The sequence below is a fragment of the Schistocerca gregaria genome, chromosome 11 (genome assembly GCF_023897955.1).
Source record: "Schistocerca gregaria isolate iqSchGreg1 chromosome 11, iqSchGreg1.2, whole genome shotgun sequence".
Taxonomy (NCBI): Eukaryota; Metazoa; Arthropoda; class Insecta; order Orthoptera; family Acrididae; genus Schistocerca; species Schistocerca gregaria.
In genome coordinates, this window is record NC_064930.1 from 134,455,913 (window position 1) to 134,478,853 (window position 22,941).

At 40.7% G+C, this 22,941-nt stretch overlaps 1 protein-coding gene across 3 annotated transcripts in view; it reads right to left on the reverse strand.

Moving 5' to 3' along the window:
- Positions 1-3,772: 3,772 nt before the first annotated feature.
- The window catches only part of LOC126295471 (treacle protein-like), a 270,716-nt gene continuing 251,547 nt past the window's right edge, over positions 3,773-22,941 (reverse strand). For all 3 annotated transcript variants that reach the window (XM_049988006.1, XM_049988007.1, XM_049988008.1), the window contains one exon: positions 3,773-6,399. In XM_049988006.1, coding sequence (XP_049843963.1) covers positions 6,343-6,399 — 57 coding nt within the window. In that variant the 3' untranslated portion in view covers positions 3,773-6,342. The remainder of the gene's footprint in view (positions 6,400-22,941) is intronic.

Here is a 22,941-nt window from a genome sequence, read left to right on the forward strand (position 1 = left end):
AAACCCATGGGAAAATGATTTTTTCAAAGAGCTTGTAAAATGTTTGTTTTTATACTAACGTAGTGCATTTGAAAGCCTCGATTCTCCTCTTTTTGACAAACATTTTACGTTTCCAACGAAAACTTCAAATGTGGAAGGTTATTCATACTGAAAATTTTTGTGTTCTACAATAGCGGTCTACAAATTGGGGGTTTTGCTCGCTCATAATCGCTCGAGTGCGCCCTCATAATCGCTCGAGTGCGCCACGCTCGGTCGTGGCTTCCCCCGAGTACGAACGCTCGAAGTGGACTACAGTCGATCAAGGCACAGTGGAGCAGGGAGGGTAGACGTCCATTGGTATGGAGCACTCATCGCGCTGCTGTTGCCACCGTTTTAATAGCAGCACTCTGTGCCTGCGGGCTGACGGAACCACACTCAGGTCAATTTGTTTACACTGTAGACCTTTACCCCTGGGTGGCAATTTCCAATTGTGACATCATTGTGAACCATAAGAGGAAACAGATTACTTTATGCAGTAATGAAATTTTGGAAACAATCTGAAATTTCACATGAAAACTATGTACCTACGAACTTTCGCCAGTCTCGTAATGAAAAATCACGTTGTTGCTATTTATAACAGCATCTGCTTTATTGATTCAAATGTACACATATGATTTGACCACCTAACAAATTAGAAATCTAACAGGAACAAAACTGGGTTGGGTGGTTTGGGGAAGGAGACCAGACAGCGAGGTCATCGGTCTCATCAGATTAGGGAAGGAATTCGGCCGTGCCCTTTCAAAGGAACCATGCCGGCATTTGCCTGGAGCAATTTAGGGAAATTACGGAGAACCTAAATCAGGATGTCCGGATGCAGGATTGAACCGTCGTTCTCCCAAATGCGAGTCCAGTATCTAACCACTGCACCACCTCGCACGGTGGAACAAAATTCTCTCCAAGTTATTCCCTGCTGGCGTAATTACAATGAATGATATTGATTTGGATCAAATTTGCTTTGTCAGTCAGAGATAACATTCCAAACTGCACTGAATTTTTTTTTTGGTATAGCTATCAGCACCTGATATTTCATCACATATTTGACGCACACTATTTAATGTCTCATCTCGGTCACAAACAAATATCATTTCCAATAATTGAAAGGGCTACCACAGAATTGTTACTATTCTGTGCAATTCTAGAGTTTCTACTTTCTCATCTATGAGATAGAGACAGCAATGACCCAGTACTTATAATTAAGAGAGAATATGACAATTGCAGCTTACTGTCAAAAATACCGGTGACACTGGAAGCAGTGTTTTGCGCAGTTTCCATTTGCTGGACACGCAGCATGTCTACAGTAATTTAAATGTATTATTAAGTAATCATCATGTAACATATGTTTCAGGACTACATTCAAAACGTGTGTAATGTATGCATAATGCTGAAAGGATTGCAGTGCCTTGCATACATTAACACCTCCAACAGTGGCAAATGAAATAATCTTAAAATTTGAATAACGTTTCCTCGATGTAGTTCTTAATAAATTGTACATACTTTTTTTGCTTCTCAGAAAAGTAATTTTGCCATATTTCACAGTGTCTACTCTCAATAAGCAAAGCCCACAGTACTAGATTGGTGACACATTTTTTGGTATCTATCGGACTATACACCCACTGTACATCCACATGCATTCATGCCTATGGCCTGAATAATGCTGGACATCACACGCACTCGTATGTCATGGGGTCGTCTTTCAGTATTTTGTACTACTATGATAGGAGGCGGCAAAATGTTGGAAATGTCTACATCTGTCAATTCAGAACCAAGATTTACAAGCTCCTGATATACAACAAGATCTTACACCTAATGTTAATGTACATGGACAAAGGTCACTGGCACACATTTCTATGCACCTTTTTAACTATTGCAACTTTCACTGAAACTGCCAATGCTTCAGAAATTACACTTTGTCATAATCTGCAGACAGGTGCCTTCAGATGTATGGTGTCGCAGATGTAAGACGGGAGAGCAGTGCACGTGCCACAGGTACATGTAGCTGACATCCTTGTCAGTCGCTGATGAAAATCTCTCCCTAACTTTGTTACAGCTACCGTTTATTGCACTCAGCATATATTATTTTGAATGACGTTTCGATTTTGCACTTTCCTCCATCTTGTGTTCGTGCTCTACAGCATGCAGTTAGCTGCACTCAGACTGCTAATCAATTTGAGTGTGCGACACTCAAACAAGCGTCATGAAAGTTGAGTGCAGTTTCCCCTCAGCGTGAAGTGGCTGTATTCACATCTGACGAGTTAGGTGGAATTACGTGCTGTCAGCAATTTGAGCGTCAGATGCAGACCTGTCTTCTAAAATTATCCAGTATTAAAATGTAAGTACTTCCAAAATTCAGTAACACAGTACCATAGCCTTGATTTTTGTTTTTCCAGAAACATGATATGCAGTCAGTTTGTGCTTTGCTACCGTAAGTAAGAGGTATAAATTAAGTAGAATGTGTAAGTAGGAGGTTCAAGTAAGTATGTATAAAGTAAGTAGTGTGTATGAAATGTACACTTTATGCGGGAGCCAGTCAGGGCCTAGCTGTGAACTTCTACATGTTTCGTCATTCAAATACTATGTAGCAGTCATGTAAAATAATATGTTAGTCTGCCATAATTCTGCTTTGTGGATGTTTGTAAATAAGTGTAAGTTATTGGTGTGTCGGACCATGATGTTCTAAGCTATCTTCATCTACATCCATACTCCGCAAGCCACCTGCCGGTGTGTGGCGGAGGGTACCTTGAGTACCTCTATCAGTTCTCCCTTCTATTCCAGTCTCGTATTGTTCGTGGAAAGAAGGATTGTCGGTAAGCTTCTGTGTGGGCTCTAATCTCTCTGATTTTATCCTCATGGTCTCTTCGCCAGATATACGTAGGAGGGAGCAATATACTGCTTGACTCTTCGGTGAAGGTGTGTTCTCGAAACTTTAACAAAAGCCCGTAACTAGCTACTGAGTGTCTCTCCTGCAGTCTTCCACTGGAGTTCATCTATCATTTCCATAACGCTTTCGCGATTACTAAATGATCCTATAACGAAGCGTGCTGCTCCCCGTTGGATCTTCTCTATCTCTTCTATCAACCCTATCTGGTACGGATCCCACACTGCTGAGCAGTATTCAAGCACTGGGCGGACAAGGTACTGTAACCTACTTCCTTTGTTTTCGGATTGTATTTCCTTAGGATTCTTCCAATGAATCTCAGCCTGGCATCTGCTTTACTGATGATCAACTATATATAATCATTCCATTTTAAATCACTTCTAATGCTTACTCCCAGATAATTTATGGAATTAACTGCTTCCAGTTGCTGACCTGCTATTTTGTAGCTAAATGATAAGGAATCTATCTATCTTTCTATGTATTCACAGCTCATTACACTTGTCTACATTGAGATTCAATTACCATTCCCTGCACCATGCGTCAATTCGCTGCAGATCCTCCTGCATTTCAGTATAATTTTCCATCAATTTTCTATCGTCAAAAAGGGAACACTGCGTGTCAATAAAAATGACGAATTCAAAAATCATTTGCTGCAGTGTTGTGTACTTTAACAAATGTTCATTGAGTCCACTGACTGCAAGAAGACAATCCAAGAAGAGTGGTTATAGGCCTTCCAAGGTGCAGTTCTGGGTCAGTACACTTACACTGTCCTGAAGTTTCTTGTAGGGGTAACAGTGTTATCTGGGATCGCCTACAATCAACCAATTAACCCATTCTTAACTTAAGAGGTAAATAATGGTTCTGCAAGCCAAGAAAACTTTATTAACACCTTGTATAATTACTACAGGTAAATACATAATGGAAACTTTAGATAATAAAAATAAAGAACACAACATTTTTTGTAATAAATCAGTGTGTACAGGGTGGCATCTACAGCTATTAGTTACCGGCAACATTCAAGATATAATTACCACAAACAGTGCTGACAATAATAGGTACTACATGCACGCTCTAAGACGACTCCTGATGAGACACTTGACGACAGCAGCCGAATCGACATCAATGTAATTACGTCGAGTGGTACTGTCTGTCTTCTGGTTAAAACCAACTTTAATGCACTTAATATGTCAATAAATAAGAGGATTTCGAACTATGTGCTAGTGACTGCTAATTCAGTATATCACTTACAAGAGCTTTTAGACACAGACTTACTAATCACAGTGTTATTTGACGAGTAAAGTTGGCAACAACCAGAAAGCAGTCAATATTGATCTACAGCATTCAATTTCTATCGATTCAGCTGCTTGCATCAGATGCTTTACTGAGAATGTGCATTCAGCAGTAATGAAATGTGTATATTAACATAAATACATACATCAGAAAAATACAATACAATTCACATAGAACACTGACTACTATTGGAAGGAGAATACATACAACTATTGAGTGGTGTTTATTGCTTCTAAATAAAAGAAGAAAACAGATTGAAAAACATAATTGTGAGAATTCTGATTCACATTCAATTATGGCATAAATCTCTCCAAAATGAGATCAAGAATGTCCCTCACCACGCCATTCCCCTTGAATATTTATCACCTTACACTCAAAACTGGTGGTGAGAACAGAAGCAGGAAGAGTACAAATATACAAAGCCACTCCCAGGAACCTACATGGCAGTAAACATCTACAGTTGTGGAAAATCAATCTCAGACAAAAGATTGAAGTACTTGGACCCCCCTTAGTAAAGGCCACAGATAACAGAATTTCTCCACAGTGTCATAAATTTAGTCAAAATATTTACAGCTGCGCATCTGGTAACTACAAGATAAAATATACACAGAAAATTGCAATAGTAATGAAATTGTGCTAGTTTATAATTTACATTAACACTGCCACAAAGAACAGTATTGTGATCAATTGGGCACGGGGAGGGGGGGGGGGGGGGGGGAGAAAAAAAAGTATATAATGTATGCCTTTGAAAAAAGTCCAATGCAGTTCTAATGCTAGCTACGTCTGAAGCTGCCTACAGGTCAAGAACTTGCTCAAAATATGTCACATACTTTCTGAAACAACAGTGCCTTAATACTGTATTTTCTCTTACAAACATCAATGTAGCGTAATGTGTAATGGCAAAATGGGGGAAGGCGTGTCTGATTTAGAGGAGACAAGGATCTGTTTATTTATGACAAGGGTATAATTATATTCATTCTCTAAATATTGATAGGGTAATACAACATCAAAGCTAATCAAATACTGGAGAAAAATGTTCATTTTACCATGAAGATAGAGAAATGGAAAAGTACACTCACACAGAAACATCTGAAAGCAAGCATCTCACTACATAAATACTACACAATAATAATGAAAAGAAACAATCAGTTCTGCATTCTTCTTCTGATCAGTAACACAAATTGAATAATTTTTCACTTTCCGTCAACAAGGTAGGATGAGAGCAGACAATGCACAGACTTCCAAACGTCAGTCACAGATTAAACGATTCTAAGAAAATTTAACAAAAAAAAGTTCCTACACTTACAGGAAAACATGATGCACCGTTTGCAACAATTAATGAGAAAAGAGTATTTCACACTTACAATTACAATGCCCAAAGCTTCTTTCACAAAATATACAAACACAGAGAAAGAGTAACTCTCTATCGGTGGGCTCTCGGGGAGGTGGAAACAGTAATCACAGTTAATTTCCCCGATTCCACAGTATTAGCAATAACAGCAGTACTAGAAAATAAAAGATTGTTCTCCTTCCTGCCAAAACTCGACTAATTTCTCCGTAACTTGTGACAACAGCTATGTGAAAACATACTATCAGCTTACTATATTAGTATATATGTCTTCTAATCCTAATTACAACAAGCTACATTATGCATTATCTTCGGGTAAAAAAAAAAAAAAAAAAAAAAGACCATGTGAACAAGAACTATGGGCTAACTTCCAGTTGTAGAAGTAAGCAATGAGATCACAGGTATAAGAGGAAGGGGATAGGGGATGGGAGAGGTACGGAATGATTACAAGATGACGCACTTTTGGTTGCACCTGACACGTTTGAGAAATAAGGATACAGTCATGACAGAAGCGCATGCAAAGGTATGCAAATGTGTACCCGCCACAAATAGACTCTTCCATTACATCCAATATGCAAGCTTCTTGACGGCACTACAAGATGGCAAATTGGCATACAAAAGTGTCAGATCACGGCTCTGGTGCTGCTCACAAATCCTCCCAATAGTCGTTACCAATTTCTTGAGTACCTACACAGAATTCATGACATGCAAAATAAATAAATCATTCTGCAACAGTACAACACTGTATCTTCTGTGGTGTGGAAAATGTACTGCACACAATCCAGCGTTCTTAGGAAACCTCTACCTCGTCAACAGCGACTGGTGGATTTGTAAGTGAATCTTCATCCTGCAACACACAGAAAATGTAACACAGTTTTCATTTTAACACCATTCTACAAGTATGGCTCCTCTAGAAAGAAGAATGATATCTTTTATACTTAATACAGGTTGTTTTCTTCCACACCAACCATATTTCTTCCACAATCTAAAAGTTCCATCCTCGATTCATTCATTGGGTTCTTACAAACAGTCTCTCATAAGTGTGTGTGTGTGTGTGTGTGTGTGTGTGTGTGTGTGTGTGTGTGTGTGTGTGTGTGTAGGGGGGGGGGGTGGGCACATGTATTCTGTCTGCCAGTACCATCAATGACAGATGTGTTGATCACCACCATATGTGATTACCACAACCTGAAAAATCTGCGGCAGCTTGGCCCTGTCTTACAGAGGAACAGGATACTACACAAAGACACTCAAGTGGCTGCAAATGCCTCGCTTTACAGAGACTGTGTTTTAAAAGAACCTACTGAAATCAGAACAACAGATAATATCATTAACTGTGATAATGGATACCAGCTAAGTATAACTTGGAATCCTGTTTTATCCGACACGAAGAAACAATGGCACGGGAATCGGCCGGCTACGAGTATTAATTTTTAATGGTAAGTCGTTTTTCGCCAGCTGGAGGTACGGCAGCTCTTCATGCCCCATGGGGCAGCAGCAACGTTTGAGTACTTGCGCATTATCTCAGAGCGTGTGCTTTTGTATTTTACTGCCATTCGTGGTTCGAATCAGTTATCAGCGAGAGCAGCTTAGCTACTCTCACCTGATGGTGCAGCCTATTGTACTGTGGAAATATTAGGTGCAGATGAAAGTTTGACCCGCCTGAAGACCCAACAAGAATTTGAAAAGGACTTCAGGACTGCAACTGTGCATAAAGTAATTAGGCAAACATTGAAGTTGTTCCCATATAAAGTGACAGCAGTGCACAAATTGAAACACATGGAGGATGAAAAGCAATTCCATTGCCGAAAATGGTTTGAATCTTATGTTGAGAGGAATATGATTTATATTCTCAATGTCACCTTCTACACAGACGAGGCTCGGTTTCACGTCTCTGGTCATGTTAACATATAAGACACACAATTACAGTTGATGGAGAATCCCTGTCCAGTGCTCAAAATGCCACTGCGAGATCAGAAAATCGGAGTGTGGGTAGGAATATCCACACAGCACATTATTCAAAAATATGGCGCACACAGCTAACAAAACTGTGCACCTTCTGGAACAATTTTCTGGGGAACATTTCATCTCAAAAGACCTTGCCAGACCTTACCCGACCAGATTTTTTCTTTTGGAGAGCAGCAGGCTCTATAGTGTATCAGAATCACCTACGCATGCTGTGTGACTTAAAAACTGAAATAACTGCGTGCATGAGAAGCACATCATAGTCAGATCTGCACAAAGTGTTCTGACTTGTACAGCCAACTCTGGACATCATGTCCAACATAAGTTGTAACTGGACAGTAACTTTCTGAACACTTTGTATATAAGCTGAGAAGCAGGTATTTTGAAAATGCCACTGCTCCTGCTCTTACACTGTTGAGCTGTTTTCATTGCCCTAAGCGATTTAATACTAAGCAATTACAAAATTTAACTGTAGAATACAGTAGAGTCATATTAATCTGAACAAATTGGGACCAGACCTTGTTCAGATTACCGATTGTTCGGATTGGCCGGAATTACGGTGACGAGTTTCTAGTATGAAGTATACCAAGCAGATAAGTAGGTACACCATGGTAACAAGTGTGGGAACAATGGCTGATCCTCACCCCTTCCCCAGTTGTTGTACAATGATTAGACCTTTGTAGTGTCTGAGGTCAGTGCACTGCCAGTTGTCTTGCAAAGCACTTGATTATGTTACTTGCCAATTGCTGCCACGAATAACAGTTGTATTGTATTCATTCAGGTGTAGTGGTGTAAGTATTTTTGTGACGAGTAAACAAAACATACAATGTTAACTCTCAAAGAAACACTGACTGCTTTGAAGTGGATAGACAATGGTGAGAATGCATCTAAACTGGCAATGGAACTGGGTGTTGGTAAAGCAACCATTTGTGATTGGAAGAAGAACCGAGTGAAGCTGGAACAGTCCTGTGCAACGTCTTGGAGAAAAACACTCGAAATTCGGCAGACTTTTGAACAGTCCCAGTACGATAAAGTGGATGAAGCTCTTTTCCTTTGGTTTCTGTTGGAAAGAGAAAGGGGAATTCCTCTGAGTGGAGCACTGGTTCAGGAGAGGGCTGTTTTCCTGAACAAGTTAATGAATGGGGATGAGTCTTTTAGTGCGAGTACGCGTCGGTTGGGCAGATTCAAAAAACGACATGTAATCCGTTAGCTAACATTTACTGGTGAGAAGCTTTCTTCTGGGCGTGATGCAGTGAACGAATACTTAGGTGAGTTTGAGAAAGTGATAGGAGATGAAAAGTATTCTCCCCAAAAAAATTTATAACACTGATGAGACTGGCCTTAATTTTAGGAAGTCGCCAACAAAAAGCCTGGCATCAAAAGCAGAAGACCATGATCCCCGTTTTAAAATGTGCAAAGACCGTGCAACTTTATTAGCGTGCAGCAATGCTGCTGGTAATCACAAATTGTCTTCCCTGCTGATCGGCAAATCTGCTACCCCCGGAGCTTTTAAAAACTGCAACACGAAGTCTCTGCCCGTATTTTATCGCAACCAGAAAAAAAGCACGGAGGGACAGTAAGCTGTTCAAAGAATGGTTTCACAGCCAGTTTGTTCCCTCTGTTCGACGGTTTTCTAAGGAAAATCATTTGTCTCTCCATGCACTCCTTTTGATTGATAATGCACCTTCTCACTCCAGCACTGAGGAATTATGTGACGGAGAAATTGTGGCGAAGTTTTTGCCGCCAAATGTTACACCACTTCTACAGCCAATGGACCAAACATTGAAACTTATTTACAGAAAACAATTTTTAAGAATGCTGATCCAAGATGATAACATTCCTTTAGTGGGTAAAATAAAAAATACCAATGTGAAGGACGCTGTCTATCAGGCCGCTGAGGCGTGGCAGAATATTTTTGAAAATACTCAGAAAATCGTGGAGAAAACTGTGGACATCTCTTGAATTTCAGGACAACCTAATTCAAAATGAAGAGGAAAATCTACTACAAATGATTCAGACAATCCCTGGATGTGAAGAAGCTAGTGAAGGAGACGTAAATGAGTGGATGGCAGCAGATGGGGCATATGTGGAGAAAGTTACTGATGCAGATTTAGTCGCTGCTATGACTCGAGACCAGGAAGAAGTGGACTGCTGTGACACAAGTGACATCAGAGCGACAAAGGAGAGCCAGTGCCGCACAGCGACGCAGCAGAAGCCCTCGGCCTCGCACTACATTATCTGGAGCAACAGCCCACTGCAACACCTGCTGATTTGACATTTATAAGACGATGGCGCAACTATGCGTCATATAACAGACTGCCTTCATTACGCCAAAAAACAGTGACTGAGTTTTTGTCATCTAAAAAGTGGGGATCAAATGTTCTCTCTATTTTAGTAAGTTTGACAACTTTTCTTTCATTGTTATGCGTTGTTTAAATATAATATTTTCTTGCCAATTTTTCTAATACCATGTTTACAGCACTGTGTAAATTAAAATAGTGTGTACGTACAGCAGTTTACTGCACAGTTTTCCATACTTAGTCTAACATTTTTCATGTTCGGATTAACCAAACATTCGGATTACCAGGGGTTCGGATTAACAGGACTCTGCTGTACTACAAATGTTAAAATACATTTAATATGAACAGTGCCATTCTGCCGTTTAATGAACAGAATACAAGCATGCAGAATATCAGACCGACTGTGTGGCTGGATTGAAGAGCTTTCAGCAGATAGAATACAGCCTATCATTCACAACGGAGAGAAATCTTCAGACAAATGTAATGTATTGCGAATACATAGAAAGAAGGACCCTTTATTGTATGATTATATGATAGCGGAACAAACACTGGTACCAGTTACTTCTGTACAATATGTGGGAGTATGCGTGCGGAACGATTTGAAGTGGAATGATCATATACAATTAATTGTTGGTAAAGTGGGTGCCAGGTTGAGATTCATTGGGAGAGTCCTTAGAAAATGTAGTCCAACAGAGGAGGTGGCTTACAAAACACTCGTTTGACCTATACTTGAGTATTGCTCATCAGTGTGGGATCCGTACCCGATCGGATTGATGGATGAGATAGAGAAGATCCAAAGAAGAGCGGCGCGTTTCATCACAGGGTTATTTGGTAACCGTGATAGCATTACAGAGATGTTTAGCAAACTCGAGTGGCAGACTCTGCAAGAGATGTGCTCTGCATTGCGGTGTAGCTTGCTGTCCAGGTTTCGAGATGGTGCGTTTCTGGATGAGGTATCGAATATATTGCTTCCCCCTACTTATACCTCCCGAGGAGATCACAAATGTAAAATTAGAGAGATTTGAGCGAGCACGGAGGCTTTCAGACAGTTGTTCTTCCAGCGAACCATACGCAACTGGAACAGAAGAGGGAGGTAATGACAGTGGCATGTAAAGTGCCCTCTGCCACACACCGTTGGGTGGCTTGCGGAGTATAAACGTAGATGTAGATGTAGAAGGAAGTTGCAACTCTAGAATACTGATTTGAAATACTGCAAGACCTTGCAGAGAGTTGACACTTGGTATAGGGACTGCTGAGTACGATTACATGATCACAGAACAATCATTGGAAGCAGTCCATAAAATATGTAGTGGCAATTTAAAGTGGAAAGACCACATAAAACGTATCACTGGTGTGGCAGATGTCAGGCTGAGATTCACTGGAAGATTCCTCAGGAAGTGTGGCTCACCCGCAAAGGGGGCAGCTTACAAAGTTCTCGTTACACCAGTACTCATCAGTCTGGGATCTGTACCAGATGGGATTGATAGAGGAAATAGAGAATATCCAAAGAAGAGCAGCATATTTTGTTACAGGTTCATTTAGTAAAAGTGAAACTGTCACAGAGGTGCTCGGCCGACTCGAGTTGCAGATATTGCAAGAGAGGCATTCTGCGCCAAGATGTGCTTTAGTGTTAAAGTTCTGAGAGTAAAAGTTCCTAGAAGAGTCAACCAATATACTGCTTTCTCCCATGTATTTTATCGCAAAAAGTGCGTGGAGGTAAAACTAGAGACATCGAGCCCCCACAGGAGCTTGTCAACTATTATTATTCAACAAAACATTCATGACTGCAACAGGAAAGGAGGATATGATAATGGTAAAACAAAGATCTCACCACCACACACCATAAACTGGTTTGTGGAGTGTAGATGTAGATATACTGTTAACCAGACCAAATCACAAAGTCCATTCGTTCCAGAACGTGAAATTTCAAGCTGAACCCTAGACACAGATGCGTAGTCTATATGGAAATTATTTCCACTACAGTAGTAACCCACCCTAAATTCATTCTTATTATTAACCATGAGTATCAGTAAGGAACAAAGATATCGGCACACAAAGGTTGGAACATCACAACAAAAAAGAGTGAATAATTGTACTTTGAGCTTATCGTTAGTTAGGTGGTTTTAGCATTCTCCATTTTTACAAATATGAAACAGTGGTTGCTGCACATTACTAATACCCAGAATTACTCCATTCAGCTAGGTAATTTGCTGTTCTTGTCGAACTACATGTTACGGGAGGATAAGCTTCATTTTTCAGATTCAGTTAACCCTCCAACCTCTGACTTTTCTGGACCATTTTTTTCCACTAATTATTATAGTTATAAGGATTGCATCCCCCCCAAGAACCATGGACCTTGCAGTTGGTGGGGAAGCTTGTGTGCCTCAGCGTTACAGATAGCCGTACTGAAGGTACAACCACAACGGAGGGATATCTGTTGAGAGGCCAGACAAATGTGTGGTTCCTGAAGAGGGGCAACAGCCTTTTCAGTAGTTGCAGGGGCAACAGTCTGGATGATTGACTAATCTGGCCTTGTAACACTAACCAAAACGGCCATGCTGTGCTGGTATTGCGAACGGCTGAAAGCGAGGGGAAACTACGGCTGTAATTTTTCCCGACGGCATGCAGCTTTACTGTATGGATAAATGATGTTGGCGTCCTCTTGGGTACAACATTCCGGAGCTAAAATAGCCCCCCATTCAGATCTCCGGGCAGGGACTACTCAAGAGGAGGTCGTTATCAGGAGAAGAAAACTGGCGTTCTACGGATCGGAGCGTGGAATGTCAGATCCCTAAATAAGACAGGTAGGTTAGAAAATTTAAAAAGGGAAATGGATAGGTTAAAGTTAGATATAGTGGGAATTAGTGAAGTTCGGTGGCAGGAGGAACAAGAGTTTTGGTCAGGTGAATACAGGGTTACAAATTCAAAATCAAATAGGGGTAATGCAGGAGTAGGTTTAATAATGAATAAAAAAAATAGGAGTATGGGTAAGCTACTACAAACAGCATAGTGAAAGCATTAGTGTGGCCAAGATAGATACGAAGGACACGCTTACCACAGTAGTGCTAGTTTATATGCCATCTAGCTCTCCAGATGACGAAGAGATTGATGAGTTGTATGATGAGATAAAAGAAATTATTCAGGTAGTAAAGGGAGATGAAAATTTAATAGTCATGGGTGACTGGAACTCGACACTAGGAAAGGAAGAGAAGGAAACGTAGTAGGTGAATATGGAATGGGAGTAAAGAATGGAAGAGAAAGCCGCCAGGTAGAATTTTGCACAGAACATAACTTAATCATAGCTAGTACTTGGTTCAATAACCATGAAAGAAGGTTGTATACATGAAAGAAGCTTGGAGATACTGGAAGGTATCAGATAGATTACATAATCTTAAGACAGAGATTTAGGAACCAGATTTTCAATTGTAAGGCATTTCCAGGGGCAGATGTGGACTCTGACCACAATCTATTGGTTATGAATTGTAGATTAAAAATGAAGAAACTGCGAAAAGATGGGAAATTGATGAGAGAGGGCCTGGATAAACTGAAAGAACCAGAACTTATAGAGAGCATTAGGGAACAATTGACAAGATTGGGGGAAAGAAATACAGTAGAAGAAGAATGGTTGGCTTTTAGAGAGGAACTATTGAAGGTAGCAGAGGGCCAAGAAGGTAAAAAGACGAAGGCTAATAGAAATCCTTGGGTAACAGAAGAGATATTTAATTTAATTGATGAAAGGAGAAAATACAAAAAACACAGAAAATGAAGCATGCAAAAAAGAATACAAACATCTCAAAAATGAGATCGACAGGAAGTGCAAAATGACTAAGCAGCGTTGGCTAGAGGACAAATGTAAGTATATAGAGGCGCATATCACTAGGGGTAAGATAGATACTGCCTACAGCAGAATGAAAGAGAGCTTTAGAGAAAAGAGAACCACTTGTATGAATATCAAGAGCTCAGATGGAAATCCAGTTCTAAGTAAAGAAGGGAAAGCAGAAAGGTGGAAGGAGGATATAGAGGGCCTATACAAGGGCGATGTACTTGAGGACAATATTTTGGAAATGTAGATGAAGATGAAATGGGAGATACGATACTGCGTGAAGAGTTTGACAGAGCACTGAAAGACCTGAGTCGAAAAAAGGCCGCAGGAGTAGGAAACATCCCATTAGAACTAACGACAGTCTTGGGAGAGCCAGTCCTGACAAAACTCTACCATCTGGTGAGCAAGATGTATAAGACAGGCGAAATACCCTCAGACTTCAAGAAGAATATAACCATTCCAATCCAAAAGAAAGCAGGTGTTGACAGGTGTGAAAATTACCGAACATCAGTTTAATAAGCCACGGCTGAAAAATACTAACACAAATTCTTTACAAACGAATGGAAAAACTGGTAGAAGTCGACCTTGGGGAAGATCAATTTGGATTTCATGGAAATGTTGGGAACACGTGAGGCAATACTGGCCCTTACGACTTTTCTTAGAAGATAGATTAAGGAAAGGCAAACCTACATTTCTAGCATTTGTAGATTAGAGAAAACTTTTGACAATGTTGACTGGAATACTCCCTCTCAAATTCTAAAGGATACAGGGGTAAAATACAGGGAGGGAAAGGCTATTTACAATTTGTACAGAAACCAGATGGCAGTTATAAGAGTCGAGGGGTACGAAAGGGAAGGAAGTGAGACAGGGTTGCAGCCTCTCCCCGATGTTATTCAATATGTTTATTAAGCAAGCAGTAAAGGAAACGAAAGAAAAATTCGGAGTAGGTATTAAAATCCATGGATAAGAAATAAACACTTTGAAGTTCGCCGATGACATTGTAATTCTGTCAGAGACAGCAAAAGACCTGGAAGAGCAGCTGAACGGAATGTATAGTGTCTTGAAAGGAAGATATATACGATGACAATCAACAAAATGAGGAAAGTGTTTCTGAAGAGGAGAAATTTGTTAACATCGAGTATAGATTTAAGTGTCACGAAGTAGTTTCTGAGAGTATTTGTATGGAGTGTAGCCATGTATGGAAGTGAAACGTGGACGATGAATAGTTTGGACAAGAAGAGAATAGAAGTTTTCGAAATGTGATCCTACAGAAGAACGCTGAAGGTTAGATGGGTAGATCACATAACTAATAGAATTGGAAAGAAGAGAAATTTGTGGCACAATTTGACTAGAAGAAGGGACCGGTTGGTAGGACATGTTTTGAGACATCGAGGAATCACCAATTTAGTATTGGAGGGCAGCGTGGAGGGTAAAAATCGTAGAGGGAGACCAAGAGATGAATACACTAAGCAGATTCAAAAGGATGTGGGTTGCAGTAGGTACTGGGAGATGAAGACCACAGCAACAACAACGAGGATTGCATTACAGAAATGTAACAAGAAAATCAAAAACTATATTTAGAAAAGATTTTTAATTGATGTTTGACATACACAATGCGGGAAACACAAGAACTGTTTTCAATGTTACAAACACAGTAAAAATGTATTGATAATTTTTCTGGGTGTTTGGAGCTGCTTGGGCTGTTAGAACAGTAACTATTTTTGTGGCTTCTTGTGAGTCACCAGCAGAGAGATGTGGACTACTAGTGCTGGACCTAACAACAACACTGAACAAAGGTTGTCACCACATTATTATTATTATTATTATTATTATTATTATTTGGCAAGTCTCGGTTTCGTGTATAGTGTCATAATGGATGTGCTGGGTCTGGATTCTCTGAGAATGATTGGTACCTGACTGAATTTGTCACTGTCCTCTCTAAGTAGGGTTACAAAACACAAGGTTGCAAAAATGGATATATTTTGCTTACGTGAGAAGGTATATCCTATGTGATCATAAGTATCCGGACAGTCCCAAAACGTAAGTTTTTCATATTAGGTGCATCGTGCTGCACTCTACTGCCAGGTACCCCCTGTCAGCGACCTCAGCAGTCATTAGACATCATGAGAGAGCAGAATGGGGCACTCCGTGGCACTCACGGACTTTGAAGGTGGTCAGTTGATTGGGTGTCACTTGTGTAATATGTCTGTACATGAGCTTTCCATACTCCTAAACATCCCTGGGTCCACTGTTTCCAATGTGATAGTAAAGTGGAAATGTGAAGGGACACGTACAGCACAAAAGCTTACAGGCCGACCTCATCTGTTGACTGACAGAGATGGCCGACAGTTGAAGAGGGTCCTAATGTGTAATAGGCCAACATCTATCCAGACCACCACGCATGAATTCCAAACTGCATCATGATCCACTGCAAGTACTATGATAGATACTCATAAGCCACAGATCACACCAGTAAATGCCAAATGACACCTCATTTGGTGTAAGGAGCGTAAACGTTGGACAATTGAACAGTGGAAAAATGTTGTGTGGAGTGACAAATCACGGTACACAATGTGGCGATCCAATGGTAGGGTGTGGGTATGAAGAATGCCCGGTGAACGTCATCTGCCAGCATGTGTAGTGCCAACAGTAAAATTCGGAGGCAGTGGTGTAATGTTGTGGACGTGGTTTTCATCTAGGGGGTTTACACGCCTAATCTGTATCCTATATTTTATGTGGCACTATCACAGCACAGGCCTACATTGATGTTTTAAGCACCTTCTTGCTTCCCACTGTTGCAGAGCAATTCGGGGATGGCGACTGCATCTTTCAACATGATTGAGCTCCTGTTCATAATGCACGGCCTGTGGTGGAGTGGTTACATGACAATCACATCTCTGTAATGGAGTAACCTGTACACAGTCCTGATCTGAATCCTATAAAACACATTTGTGATGTTTTGGAACGCCAACTTCGTGGCAGGCCTCACCAACCAACATCGATACCTCTTCTCAGTGCAGCACTCCGTGAAGAATGGGCTACCATTCCCTACGAAGCCTTCCAGCATCAGATTGAACATTTGGCTGTGAAAATGGAAGCTGTCATCAAGGCTGAGGGTGGGCCAGCATCATATTGAATTCCAGCTTTACTGATGGAAGGCGCCATGAACTTGTAAATCATTTTTCGCTAGGTGTCCGCATGCTTTTGATCACATAGTGTATGTGTACATATGAGGGTATGAGACTCAAGAAAATAGAAAATGTGACTCCTGATGTTCCACAGTAACAGAAAAAAGTGATTTCCAATGCTGCTGAGCAACAGAAAAATATCTGAAACTTCCTGGCCGATTAAAACCTTTGTCTCCACAATATCCTTTCTTCCTGGAGTGCTAGTTCTGCAAGTTTTGCAGGAGAGCTTCTGTGAAGTTTGGAAGGTAGGAGACAAGGTACTGGTGGAAGTAAAGCTGTAAGGATGGGTCGTGAGTCGTGCTTGGGTAGTTCAGTGGTGGTAGAGCACTTGCCCCGCGAAAGGCAAAGTCCCGAGTTCGAGTCTCAGTCCGGCACACAGTTTTAATCTGCCAGGAAGTTTTATATCAGTGCACATACTACTGCAGAGTGAAAATTACATTCTGGAGAAAAATACCTGATGGGAAGACAATGACTTCCAATGTCTAAATAGCCAAAAAATAAATGTCAGTCAGAGATTTTGTTTTAGTAATCAGTTCCTGGTTCATGGTGTGGGTTCCTGTAGTCACGTCCTAGTTCATGAACCACGGGCAACATATGAGTGGCCGAGTAAGTGGCCCCGACAGTTGGGATACCAGTTACTTTGGAATAAGTCTGGGCATCTCGGTCATATTCTGAGTCGTGGTCACCTTTGTGCTCATACGGCAAAGACTACCAAATCCACCGGTTAGTCCCTCAACAGTTAGGGGTAAAATTCAATGGGACTCTGGGCAAGTGAGGCTAGCAACCTGCTTCCCTGGTACTTTAAATATGATGCTGGCAACAATCAGAGCAAAATGCCTTGGACCATTGGAGGTGACGGAGTCCCACCTCTAACTGACAAACCAGGGACTCCTAAGATACGACTTGGCAAACAAATGGTAATGAGATGGGGAGCTATTAATATCAATGGGGGCTACTCTGGGAAGAAGGTAGAGCTGGCAGAAGCTGCAAGTAAGATGGGGCTGGACGTTTTAGCTGTTAGTGACATTCAGGTAAGGGGTGAGAAATAAGAGGAAGTGGGAGAATACAAGGTCTACCTGTCAGGAGTCAAAGCAGGAATAGCACAATGGGGTGTAGGGCTTTACATCAGGAAAGAAATGGAGCCCAGCGTAGTTACAGTAAGGCATGTAAACGAACAACTGATGCGGATAGATTTGACAGTGTCTAGCAAGAAAATTAGGATTGTGTCAGTATATTTGCATTGTGAAGGGACAGATCAAGATAAGATGGATAGTTTTTATGAGGCACTCAGTGATGTAGTTGTTAGAGTAAAGGACAAGGACAGTGTTCTGCTCATGGGTGATTTTAATGCCAGGATTGGAAATCGAACAGAAGGGTATGAAAAGGTTATGGGTAAATTCGGAGAGGATGTGGAAGCCAACAGGAACGGGAAACAACTCTTGGATTTCTGTGCCAGTATGGGTTTAGTAATCACAAACTCCTTTTTTAAACATAAGAACATTCACCGGTATACTTGGGAAGGCAGGGGAACCAGATCTGTCATTGACTATATAATAACAGATCAGGAATTCAGGAAGGCTGTGAGGACCACACGTGTATTCAGGGGGTTCTTTGATGACACTGATCATTATTTAATCTGCAGTGAAATTGGGATTGTGAGGCCGAAAGTGCAGGAGGTCAGGTCTATATGTAGGAGGATAAGAATGGAGAAACTTCAGGATAAGGAAATCAGGCACAAGTACATAACAGCGATCTCAGAAAGGTACCAGTTAGTTGAATGTAGTCAATTACAGTCATTGGAAAAGTAATGGACAAGGTACAGGGACACGGTACTAGAAGTGCCTAAATAATGTCTTGGAACAGTAGTGTGTAAAAGTAGGATGGAGCAAACAGCTTGGTGGAATGACACAGTCAAGGAAGCCTGTAAAAGGAAAAAGAAGGCGTATCAAAAATGGCTACATACTAGAACTCAGGTAGACAGAGAAAGTTATGTTGAAGAAAGATACAAAGGCAAACAGATAATTGCAGCATCCAAGAAGAAATCTTGGGAAGACTTTGGAAACAGGTTGGAGACTATGGGTCAAGCTGCTGGAAAATCATTCTGGAGTGTAATTAGCAGTCTTCGAAAGGGAGGTAAGAAGGAAATGACAAGTATTTTGGACAGGTCAGGACAACTGCTGGTGAATCCTGTGGATGCCTTGGGCAGATGGAGGGAATATTTTGAAGAGTTGCTCAATGTAGGTGAAAATACGACCAGCAATGTTTCAGATTTCAATGTAGACTGGGATAGGAATGATGATGGAAATAGGATCACATTTGAGGAAGTGGAGAAAATGGTCAATAGATTGCAGTGCAATAAAGCAGCTAGGATGGATGAAATTAAGTCGGAATTCATCAAATACAGTGGAATGTCAGGTCTTAAATGGCTACACGGGATCATTGAAATGGCATGGGAATCGGGACTAGTTCCATTATACTGGACAAAAGCAGTATTCACACCAATCTTTAAACATGGAAACAGAAAAGATTGTAACAACTACAAAGGTATCTCTTTAATCAGCGTTGTGGGTAAAATCTTCTCAGGTATTGTTGAAAGGAAAGTGCGAGAATTAGTTGAGGACCAATTGGATGAAAATCATTGTGGGTTTAGGCCTCTTAGAGGTTGTCAGGACCAGATCTTTAGCTTACGGCAAATAATGGAGAAGTGTTATGAGTGGAACAGGGAATTGTATCTATGCATTATAGATCTAGAAAAAGCATATGACCGGGTTCCTAGGAGGAAGTTATTGTCTGTTCTACGAGATTATGGAATAGGAGACAAACTTTTGCAAGCAATTAAAGGTCTTTACATGGATAGTCAGGCAGCAGTTAGAGTTGGCGGTAAATTGAGTTCATGGTTCAGAGTAGTTTCAGGGGTAAGACAAGGCTGCAACCTGTCTCCACTGTTGTTCATATTATTTATGGATCATATGTTGAAAACAATAGACTGGCTGGGTGAGATCAAGATATGTGAACACAAAATAAACAGTCTTGCATATGCGGATGACTTAGTTGTGATGGCAGATTCGATTGAAAGTTTGCAAAGTAATATTTCAGTGCTAGATCAGAAATGTAAGGACTTATGGTATGAAGATAAGCATCTCCAAAACGAAAGTAATGTCAGTGGGAAAGAAATATAAACGGATTGAGTGCCAAACAGGAGGAACAAAGATAGAACAGGTGGACGGTTTCAAGTACTTAGGATGCATATTCTCACAGGATGGCAAACATAGTGAAAGAACTGGAAGCGAGGTGTAGCAAAGCTAATGCAGCGAGTGCTCAGCTACGATCTACTCTCTTCTGCAAGAAGGTAGTCAGTACCAAGACTAAGTTATCTGTGCACCGTTCAATCTTTCGACCAACTTTGTTGTATGGGAGCGAAAGCTGGGTGCATTCAGGTTACCTTATCAACAAGGTTGAGGTTACGGATATGAAAGTAACTAGGATGATTGCAGGTACTAGTAGATGGGAACAATGGCAGGAGGGTGTCCACAATGAGGAAATCAAAGAAAAACTGGGAATGAACTCTACAGATGTAGCAGTCAGGGCGAACAGGCTTAGATGGTGGCGTCATGTTACACGCATGGGAAAGCCAGGTTACCCAAGAGACTCATGGGTTCAGCAGGAGAGGGTAGGAGGAGTCGGGGCAGACCAAGGAGAAGGTACCTGGATTCGGTTTAGAATTATTTTGAAGTAATAGGTTTAACATCAGAAGAGGCACCAATGTTAGCACTGAATAGGGGATCATGGAGGAATTTTATAAGGGGGCTATGCTCCAGACTGAACGCTGAAAGGCATAATCAGTCTTAAATGATGATGATGAATCAGTTCCTCCTTGAGGGTGCTTCACCTTTATTCGGCAGGCAGTGTACTTCTCTTGCACTGAACTCAAAGACGGGAGTTTGTTCTCACGAAAAGTGTAGTTAAAGAAAAAGTACAGTATCATGTGGTTGAATGCCAGTAATGCAACATATTACTGATTGATATTTCAATCTCTGAAATTATTTGAAGCAAAACGTGTCATGAACCAATGTCTGGAGGCACAGAAGTCTCCTTCTTATTGGTATATATCTTCAGTGAGTGTAAACAAAGCTAAGCCATATAAACTTACAGTTAGGATGTTTCATTTCTGAAGCTGTGTGGACATAAAATATTTTCGAGACATCAGGTGCACCACACCATTACTCCAATGCAATTATAGTCCTCCACAGTGGATGAACTAATGGTCAACTGTGGCTCAAAGAGCACTATTTCCAAATTTTTTAAAATGACATAATGAGTGTAACATCACAATACAATGTGACACAGAATAAAGTTTCCCAATTGAGTTTACAATTTTCAACAATAAATTCTGATATTTAAATGACTGCAGTTCAGAAATTTTTGGTGACTTCTAATATTACAAAGTGAAAACTTAAACAACCTTGTATGTAAAGTTAAGGAGGCAAGAATTTTACAAGAAAGCTGTAACCTATTATGTCTTGTAACACCCTAACAAACCCCAAAACCCAGTTAGGAAAGACCATCATGGGGAAAAGTTATCCTGACATGTACGACAACTTTGCTGATGCTATAACACCAGAAAGTCTTGATAAACACCAACATTAAGCATTAAAGAGTGTGTTTTGGTAGAAAGCAAGAAGAAAGAAAGGTCACCTTTAGTTATTTGCCAAACATCTAAGTAATAATTGCAAATTAATACCATGAAAGTTAAGTCCAAAGAAATGCCGGTCAGAGATAATTTTTATGTGAAGGAGAGTTGTAAATGCAACAAAGAAATACAAAGCGTCTACAATACTCATTCACAGAAAAAGCAAGTCACTTGCTAGTTATCGCACTTTCAAGTCATACGAGAGGAGCTCTTGTCATAGTTGAGCGAACGGAGCGTGACCAGCTTGTTTTACTTTCGAGAGTCACTGTTGCGTGACGTGGGCGCATGGATTTTGTGAGCTGATATTCAGACCAGAGACTTGAACCGAGATAGTATGCTGACTGCGAGTAACCGAGTTGTTGGACTTTATTCACGGAAGTAGGCAATATTGGACTCAACATTCATACAAGTCAACTTATAGAAAGGAATGGACAAAGTTTCAAAAGACTATAATACACGTTTAGTCTCAAGTAGGAGACACTTACACGAAGAAGATACAATTATGTCGAGGGTTAAAGCTGTCTTAATTGTCACGATACTTGAAACTAACAGAACTGCCACGGCTGATTATATGTGTGTGTGTGAGTGGCGTCATGTTTATGAAGTATTTAGTGAAAAGAAACAATAAAATTGTTCATCCAAAGTGGAATTCAACGTGTCACCTCCATCATTCTATGAACATTTGGTAATTGCTCATCAAAAGTTAATGAACAGTGACTATTTAACTTGGAAGAAAATTCGTGGACTGTAAGTTGTGACAAGGAAGGTTTGGACATACATAATATTACGACGCGCAAGATAATGAAGACATTGTTAAAGAGTATCTGTGGAGCTCACGTCATATAGAGCGAACAATTTTACTTGGCAATGGACAAACAACGACCAATACAATCTGCAATTGAACCTCGCTTTCGGTGATGTGGACAATGCGCATGAGGGAAGATTCATCAATTACTGCACTAAAGTGTTAATCGGGCACATAATAATTAAACTTCAAACCATAAGAGACAGAGTGCGCAGTTCGCATTAATAAGGAAACTGTGCAGACTCGCAATAAGACTTTAATCATTACGAGAGGAACGATTTCTTAAGAGCTTTTTCAGATCTCATCTCTCATTAACAGACGGAGACCTCCATCATCGCGCATTACGTCTCGGCTCCACCGACCGAGATGTAGCGCCAACAGCTCCACGTCGTTGACAACACCGGCACGTGGTGGAGAGGGGATGTCACAGTCTCTGACACACCAGCTTCTTGAACTGGACTGTACACGTGTGAAACGAGGACATTTACTATAGGAAAAAATTTACCATTTGCTCAAGTAACTTGAGGGGACATTTTTTATGCAATATTTGGTGCATACGTTCTGTCAGGCCTTCAGGCTGCTGCCTATTTTCATATTGAAATACAAGAGGGCAATCAAAAA